Source organism: Rhinolophus sinicus, chromosome 6 (assembly GCF_057876585.1).
Source record: "Rhinolophus sinicus isolate RSI-liver-muscle chromosome 6, RSI-T2T, whole genome shotgun sequence".
Classification (NCBI taxonomy): Eukaryota; Metazoa; Chordata; class Mammalia; order Chiroptera; family Rhinolophidae; genus Rhinolophus; species Rhinolophus sinicus.
In genome coordinates this window covers 69,084,669-69,093,333 of record NC_142506.1, presented here as the reverse complement: position 1 = coordinate 69,093,333, position 8,665 = coordinate 69,084,669, and the positions used below count along the sequence as shown (strand labels likewise).

At 63.7% G+C, this 8,665-nt stretch overlaps 1 protein-coding gene across 3 annotated transcripts; it reads right to left on the bottom strand.

Moving 5' to 3' along the window:
* Positions 1-1,724: 1,724 nt before the first annotated feature.
* Positions 1,725-8,560, bottom strand: SHISA4 (shisa family member 4). Of its 3 annotated transcripts, none has more exons than XM_074317126.2 (5): positions 4,513-8,560; positions 3,780-3,951; positions 3,007-3,140; positions 2,295-2,406; positions 1,725-2,099 (listed from the first exon to the last, which is right to left on the bottom strand). In XM_074317126.2, the coding sequence occupies exons 1-5, from the start codon at positions 4,640-4,642 to the stop codon at positions 1,910-1,912; spliced, it is 738 nt and encodes a 245-aa protein (XP_074173227.2). In that variant the 5' UTR covers positions 4,643-8,560; the 3' UTR covers positions 1,725-1,909. The 3 variants fall into 3 exon arrangements, with proteins under 3 accessions (XP_074173227.2, XP_074173228.2, XP_074173226.2); XM_074317127.2 differs by lacking the exon at positions 4,513-8,560 and adding an exon at positions 4,285-4,506 and having other exon boundaries at positions 2,295-2,411; XM_074317125.2 differs by lacking the exon at positions 4,513-8,560 and adding an exon at positions 4,285-4,506.
* Between the last annotated feature and the right edge of the window lie 105 nt (positions 8,561-8,665).

Sequence of the window (8,665 nt, the reverse complement as noted above, 5' to 3'; positions counted from 1 at the left end):
AGTCCTAAGGCGGCCACAGCACGTGCCACCTTAGGAAGCCCTTTCCACCAAACCAGAGAGAAGCTTACACAGACCAAGAAAAGCAAAGCACTTCCTACTGTCTACCAGCGACAAGGGGGCACCGCCCGACATGGAAGACGTGCCCCCCCCCCCCCCCCCCGCGACCTGATGCGGGAGCGCAGCGCCACCTGGTGGCAGGCCAGGCGCAGGCTCCTGCCGACCGGGATGCCCTCCGCGCACCGAGCGAGGTCCCCTTGGTCTCCTGCCCCGCCCGCCGTCACAGTCATGCAAGGGGCCTTTTCTAAGAAGCATAGGGTCTGGAAGCGGGCACCACCCACCGCGCTTCTGGACCACCGAGGTCCCCGAGCCTGCGTGTCACGTGTTGCCACCTCCTCTCCCACGCGGGTCCCCAACCCTCTGCGACCAGGGCTGGTGACAGGGCCTCCATCCGCCCCTAGCGGTGAGCTTCCCCTCACCCAGCCCGCTCACCTTCTCCAGACCCCTCTGCTTCCTTCTCCCTTTATCCCTCGTCCCCCCAAGTGGGTGCTTTCCAGCTGCCTCCTCAGCTCCCTCCTGGCCCCCACTGCACCCTGGACCTCTGCCCGCATCTGAACCCTGCCTTCCCTTTGAGCTCTGCCCCCAACCGCGTCCGCAATGCAGTGCACTTGCCTCCCACCTCCTCTCAGGGTCTTGGCTCCCTCCCTGGGAGGAAGGACCCATGTACACCATGGAGACCCCCATCCCAGAGACCCCCACTGCTGCTCCCATCCTCTACCTGCCTGGCCTTGGGGGGCTGCCTGGCTTTCAGGGGTACTAGCTGAGGAGCAGGGTGATCCCGAGAGACTCAGAAAACCTATCCTGCAAATCACCTCCCAGCTTCAGGAGAGAGAGGAGACAGGGTTCCCAACCTTGGGATGACCCACGGATGCCCTCTCCTGAGTGTGGAGCCAGGACACCTGTGGCCCCAGCTCCCAAGTCTTGCCCCCACCTTCAGAAAGAAGGTGGATTTGCATCTGTGGCCCCAGCATTAGCAGGAGCCCAGAGGCCTGAGGCATCCTGGGGGGCCAGGAGTGGGGGCCTGTGGTGGAGAGGGGAGGAAACCGAGGGGGGGGGATGGGGACAGGCGGGACAGGAAGTAGCTGGCTGGCGGTGCTTTGTGCAGTCAGCACTTTTCCCACTTGAATTAAAACCTGTACACTCCTTTCCCTGGCTCTGTCACCCAACAAGTCCTGGTATCCCTGGATAGCAGGCAGGGGATGCACAGGAAGATCCCAGTGGCTGGCACTGACATGGGCCTCAGGGAGGTGACCTGCTGGGGTCCCGAGGATGCAAGGCAGGTGACAAGCACCTTGCACCAGTGTGTCCTGGGCCCTCTGCTGAGGGAGGAAGGAGAAGTTCACATGTGTATTCCACCCTTATGACAGACCCCTTCTGCAGATGAGCAAACTGAGACCTGGGGACCTTCAGAGACATACACAAGGTCAGACAGTCACGGGGCCAAACGCAATCTACGTGGCCCCAAAGGGGAACAGCCCGCAGCAAGCTCTGTGGTACAGATGGGCGCCCTCTTCCCAGTGGAGCAGAATCCACCTCGTTGGCAGTGGGAACCAGACCTGAGCGTCCTCAGCCTGCAGTGGCCCTGCCTGTGGTGTGGTGAAGGTGGCGTTTGCTCCAGCCCTGCCCCTGGTTCCCACTTCAGGGATGGGCAGCTGCCAGCAGTGAGCTGTGTCCTTACAGCTTTAATCCAGTGGGGTGGCTGGGAGCAGGGCTTCTGCCCACAGTGGCACCAGCAGGCACCCTGGGAGCAGAGGGGCCATAAGGAAGCAGGGGCTGTGACCCAGGCTTTCATGTCCTCCTGGCCCTGGCACAAACAGTCCACGAACCCAAGCCCTACCCACCTGGCCCTCATTCATGACCAAGTCCCACATCCTTGGGGCTCGGTCCCCAGGAAGGCACAGGGCAGGGATTGGCCTGGGCCTGTTGAGCGGAGGGCCCCTGCCCATGACACAGCAGGGCCATCAGTGAAGGGGCAGCAGGCACAGTGCTGGCTCCTTAGGCTCCTGGGTAGGAGGGCTGTGGTGGCACCTGCGGGGGTGGAGCTGAAAGCAAGAGGGATGAAGGTCGGGGCATGCAGGGTGTGAAGTACCCCCACCCCCAGCCCCAGGCTGCAGGAGGCCTTGGGAGCAGGAAGTCTCCAGCTGGAGGGACGGGGCTGGGGTGAGAGAGGGGGCAGGGGACGTCCCAGTGCAGGGGTGGGAGCAGGCGGGACAAGGGGCAGCAGGCTGGTCCTTTACCTGCAGGGTTGTGTGCAGGGGGTCCGGCCGGGTAGAGTGGGTGCGGGGAAGGGCCAGTGGGTGGGTACAGGAAGCCAGGCTGCAGGGCTGCAGGGCCTGTCATTGGAATGGCCTGGACTGGGGACAAGGAGCAGCACTGAAAGCGCCACCTCCACGGGGCACCTCCTCTTCCTGCCCCAGGTGACCACCTCTGGGCTCTGCCCTCTGGGCCCTGCTGCCCGGGCCTCCCAGCTGTGCAGGGGCTGGCGCGGCCTCCAAGGGCCCATCTGTGTTTAGCGTAGTTTCCCCAGCAGGTCTGAGACCCCACGAGCCAGTCAGCACAGCCAGGGGGCTGTCCTACCTGGACGAGGAAAGGGCAGCAGCGGGGGGGGGGGGGGGGGGGCGGCCTGAAATCTAGCAGAGCAGCCCCCAGGGGTCCCCCAGCCCTTCTCTGCCACTCTGCTCTCCCATATGGTGTCAGCAGGTCTGGGCATGTTGCAGTCACATGCCGACACTCGGGCAGGCACACCAGTCAGCGCCACCCCTGCACGTTCTGGGAGTCCTTCGCATGCACCCCCCCCAAAGGGCGGCACACTGGCGTCTGAGTACTAGCGTGTGAGCGCAGCGTACAGTACAGTGCGGGCCCACACGTGACCCTCGCTGGGGCTACGTGCTGGCAGGCGTGTGCACACGGGCTCAGCCCCGTCCCCAGGCCCGCGTGCATGGTCCCTACCTTCAAAGAGGCTGTGCAGCTGCTGGCGCCGGCGGTGCAGGTGGTAGCCGGTGCAGAGGCAGCAGCAGAGGCTGGTGATGACCACGGCCACAAACAGGGCCACAGCGGAGGCGACACCTGCCAGGGCCTTGGGACTTGACGCAGAAAACAGGCCCCTCAGCCGGCAGCACTGCTACGGGCCCTGGGTATGGGGCTGCGGCAGCCGAGGCCTGGGGGAGTGTGGGCTCTGGCCAGGGCCTGGGTGAGACCAAGGGGGCCCTGCTTCCCACGAGGCTGTGCAGTCCCCCGGCCGGCGTGGGGCGCTGGGGACTTGCAGCTCACAGCAGCACTGAAAGGTGCCGTGGAACCAAGAGGCATCGTTCTCAGATCCCGGTCCAAACTCATAGCCGCCCCACGTTTCATACTAGCGGGCCCTCATTTTACAAAGAGGACACCATAACCCGAGGCCACAGCGAGGGAGAAGTGGCCTGGGAATGAACCCCGGTCTCCCACCTCTGGCTACAGCATCTTCCACAAACTGCACTGCAGTCTGGGTTGTGACCCTAGTCCTGGCTCCACAGGGTCTGACAGGACCAGGGGAGGGCTCCCGGAAGGACCTGGGACACTCGGCCCCCCCAGGCACCCGATCACACCGACAGGCTGCTCCTGGGAGCCCTGACACCAAGCTTCGTCACCAAGTGGGAGCCCAGGGTTCCCATGAGAACGTGGGTGGACCCGGCAGGGCAGGAGTGAGGACAGCCTGAGAGGACGGGGGAGTGGCGCGGCCGGCCCACCTGAGGCCCTGGCAGTGCTTCTGCTGCCACTTGGAGAGCAGCAGGTTCAGGTCCCCACAGCAGTACCGGCGGTGGCAGGTCCCGCAGCAGAAGGTGAAGGCCGGGCAGCTGAACCCCGGGTGCCAGGAGCCGTTCTCATCCAGGTACCCCAGGCAGCTGGTACCGGCCAGCACTGGCAGGGCGGGGAGTCGGCTACCAGGCTGCTTTTCTGGCTGCCTGTAGCCCCACCCCTGGGCCCCTTCCCAGGGCCCCTCCAGGGGTCCCCCGCAGTAAACCCCCCCTACCGTGGCCCCAGCCGCTGGGAGCTGGAACCTGAGAGCTGCTTCTTGTGTCCACCCTGAGGATCTCAGCCCGACCCCGACCCCAGGGTCAGCTTCCCAGGGCCCGGATTCCGGGCCTCTCCCTCCCGCTCCCAGTGGACTCGTAGCCCAAGGGTCTCGGGGGACCCCGCGCTGAGGACTCCCCCTCCGCCCAGCCCACCTGAGGCCTGGCTCCCGCCCCTTACCCACGGGGGCCCCCAGCACCAGGAGGGCGATCACAGCGAGCGGCATGGCGCGGGCAGGGGTGCTGCGGGGCAGGCTCGTCTCTGGGGGCCCGGACTGACAGGTCCCAGCGCCGTGACCCCGCCCACCGGCCACGCCCCCAGCCGCGAGCTCACAACCCCACGCGCGCGACCCGTGCCTGTCCCAGCTCAGCGCTGGCTCCTGCATGGGAGCTGAGGCCCACGCCTCACCCCTCTGCTGCGCCCAGTCAGGCTCGCAGACCCCAGAAGCCTTGATTCTGGTACCAAGGCCAAAGCGCGTGGCCAACCCTGGAGGGGCAGGGCTGGACCTTCCTGTGCCCCAACGTCCAGCCTGGGGCATCCAGTGGGGGGCGGGGAGGGAAGAGAGGCCGGAGTCACCCCGCCTCCACTCCCGGAACACAGGCACCCATTGAAAGGCAGGCAGCTGTGTCCCCACTGTGCCCACAGGCCTGGACCCTGCCAGCTGCACTGGCTTCCTGAGATGGCCCCTTCCCCCTCCCAGTGGGCAGTGCTGGCATGTACCAGCCTATGGCCTCACTAGTGGGATGGCAGGCTGCTGGCCACCTGGGACCCATCCAGGCAGACACCCCCTTTTCAGAGAACGGTCCTGCAGAAACACTCTATGGCCAGGGGAGCAGAGGGCAGGGGTCACAGGTCAGATAGTGTTTTAGGGTGGGGGAATCAGTCGCCTTACAAATGTACCTGAGTGTTGGGGACAGCCCCATGCTACATGGGGTGCCTGCCCCGAACCCGCAGGCCAGGCTAGGGAGAGAATAGAACGCCCGCCTTAACTCCTGGCCACACACAGCCCTTTCCAAAGCACGAGGACGTGTACCTTATCTGAGACCCCGCAGTTCCCTGGGCATGCGCTGTCGTCACCCTGCTTTTCGGGGAGAGGAAGGGCTCCAGTTACAGGACTCGCTCACGGCAGACCAGCCAGACGGCAGGGGCAACAGTGTGTCCCTGGGCCCAACAGCAGGAGCTGTGGATGAGTTCCAGGGGTTCTGAGGTGAGGGGACCCCACAACCTGAATAGCTTAGGGGAAGACAGTCACAGACGAGCTGCCCGTCCTGGGCCCGAGGGTGCTCGTACCCCGCCCAGGGGACAGGCTCAGCTCCTGCACCAGGGAGTGGCTGCTGGTCTGATGGGGGGGGGGGGGGAGGTCTAACTGCTCATGCAGGACATGTAAGTGCAGAGGGCACAGGGGGACATCTCTCAAGCCACCACCCCTAGACGGTATGCCATGAACGCAGGGACCAGGCAGTCGTGGGTCACTTGCCACCCAGCCCTGGCCTAGGAACTGCCGTTGGCTAAATGACTCAGGGGGCGGGCGGACCCGCCAGGGGCCACGTAGACCCGTGGGGTCCATCCTGTCCTCACTGTCCCTTCTCTTCCGGGCCTTTACCTTCTCCTTCCCACAAAACCTCGAGTGTCTCCTATTAAAACAAAACCAACCTAAACAAAGCCACACGCTCCTGAAACGCCTCCTTCTTACTCCTTTCCTATTCTTTTCCTCCAACGCCTGGCTGATGCTCTCAGCAGCATCAGTGACTTTCTCACTGAAAAATTCTAGGCCACTGGATGGGAGGTGACAGACGAGGCCAGAAGGGAGAGCTGGCACTTAGTGGGGCCGCTGGCACCTGGGGCTATGTCACCAGGTGGGCCTGAGTCCCGAGAGGCCACGGGCCTGGCCGGTGGTGGGCGTCTTTAGGCTTGGAAGGCCTCACGATACCTGCTCCAGGTAAAAGCACGCAGGAGCGTCCTGTCACCAAGCCCGTCTCCTGGCCCCCGTGAGGGGATGGGTCCTAGAAAGTGGGAGGCAGACACTAATCTGTGACCAGACGACACAGAAGATGGACTGGGCCCGGGGCAGGATCCCCCAAGGCGCCTGGAAATCACACTCGCAGCTAACAGTACGGATGACTGTCCCATTGTGCAGAAGAAACTGGCTGGAAATAGTGAATTTTCCAGCTCAGAGCAGGGACTTGAAATGGGCTTTTGTGACTTCGAGGCCCAGGCCATGCCTCTCCACCCGCCGCCTCTCCCTAAACGCTGGGTCTAGAATGCTCCACGCTACGCCTGGCAAACCGCATGCACTCGGGGGAACGTTGGTGCCCAGCCCTCACTCCCAACGGGAGCCTGTGTGGAGAGGGCAGCGAATTATCCACCCAGCCCAGCCCGTGGGCAGAGGGAGCCAGGGGACCGCTGAAGGGCACCTACTCTGCCTATAGCCCTGCCAGCTCGGGGCAGGGAGGGGGGCAGACAGGGCTATTTTGGGATCTGGGGGTGAGAGGAAGAAGGCTGTTTACAGCTGTCCCCGTCTGTCCCCACCCCCTCCCGGGAACCGCTTAGGGACATGGCCTCAGCCGTCGCCCACCCTTCCCACCTGGGTGTGTTTGCCACATGCACGGGGGAGCTGCCGGAACGGCAGAAGCCTGGCTCTTTCTTGGCGAGACTTGCTGTCACGGCAGGTTGGGCACCGAGAATGGCAGTGGACTTGGGAGTAGACAGTACCATCTAACAGCCTCACGCGAGGCAGCGCTCTTTAATTAGCAACTTCTAGCCGTCACCCCGAAACAGGAAGACTATGCCTGGTCGGTGGCCTAGGGAATGGAGCTGCACAGGTCTTTCATCGCACTCGCCAAATCACCCGCTGATACAGGACCGTCTGGCTGGGGTTTGCGCTTAGCCACTAGCTGAGAACGGGGCCTGCTGTGCTGATGGGTACCCCACCCCCTGGTCCCCGCTCCTCACTTGTGAAGGGACCATGGCTCAGTCAGATCCACTAGGACGCCTGAGTCGGCGAGGGCTGGCCGGGAACTGGTGCCCTGTGGACCTGACCCGGGCTGAGGGACAGGCCCCGTGCAACGTCACAAAGGCCAGGGCAGGAGAAACGCCGTTTCTTCTCCCCGTCGGCGGCTGAGTCAGCGCAGCCCGTCTCTACTTGGCTGGCCGGGCAGGAACCAGTCTTACTGGGGGACCTTTTCGTGAACCTGGGAAAGAGGAATCAGGGTCCTCCCCAGGCTCACAGAAAGGTCCTGGCGAGGCTGAGGTGAGCCCCCCCAGGCCGTCCGTCCACACGGCTCTCTGCCCCACGTCCAGGGACCACGCACCACCATTTCCTTAGAAAGTCCTGTCGTTTCCAGGTGCCCTGCCAGGCTTAGGGCACAGTTCTCACCATCCACACACCCCATGGACTTCTGTTCCCTCCTTGTCTGCTGGGACCCCTTTCCCCCACATTCCCTTTTTGTCCAAGACCCCAGGCCTTCACCACAGAACCCACAGGCCCAGCCGTCTGCCAGTTCTGCCCTCGTGCTGCAGAGGTGCCCAGCGTGGGGCTGTCCTCGGACCAGGGGAGGAGAAGGCTTAGCGAACGGAACCAATACGCGGTCACTTCCAATCAGAGGGGGTCAGGGTCTGCCCAGCAGGGCGGCAGCCTTCCCACTTGCCCTGCTCCCCAGACAGGGAGGGCCATCCTCCCCTTGGTCACCGAGACCCTGACTTTGCAGCAGCATCTGACCTGCACTGAGCCACTCTAATCCAGTGAGGCACCAGGGCTCCCCGCTACGGCTGGTGGGGACACGGGGACACAGGATGAGACACTTCACCGCTTGAGGCTCCTCTGAGGTGGGTGCTAAGTTCCCCATCCTACACCAAGGAGGCGAGGGGTGTCACCGCCCCAGCTTCCTCCCTCCACCTATGGGATCACATCGTGTCAGCAACTCTCGACTTGAAGGGACCACGGAGGACCCCCAGCCAGGCCCTCACGGCACTTGCTACAGCACAAACCACATGTGGCAGACGGGCTGGAAAGCCGGGTGCAGCCTGAACCCCAGGAAGACCACAGTAATGCCGCCCTTCCTCACCTACTCACAAACCCCCAACTAGAAGATGGGGTCCCTGTTAGACGGCTGGCATTGCAGCTGCAGCAGTCACAGGCAGAGAATCCGGGTTTGGGACTGTCACCGACAGGTCCTTCTGGCTGCTGTGCCACTAGGATCCTGACCAAGTGTGGTTCCCATCTGCTCTCCACCCGTGGAGGGAGGTTTTCCCAGGATGGGTGACTGCCAACGGGTGTCAGCTTCTGGGGGCACTTCTACTGTCTCATGGCGCTCACTTCGGGCAAGCTCGCCTCTGCCCAGTGCCAACTCACTACCGAATCTGTCCCACGTCATTCCCGCTGGTGCCCACCGCCATCACCCGGCTGCTGTGGTCTCCCAGCCCCGACCCAGGTCCCACGTCACCCTTGCAGTCACATCTGGATTGACGTAAAATGGGTCTGAGAGCAAACCAGAGCATGTCAGCTGTTTCCCCGGAGAGGGCCCGTCACCACCTGCCCTCCCTCTCCTTCCTGTCTGTCTGC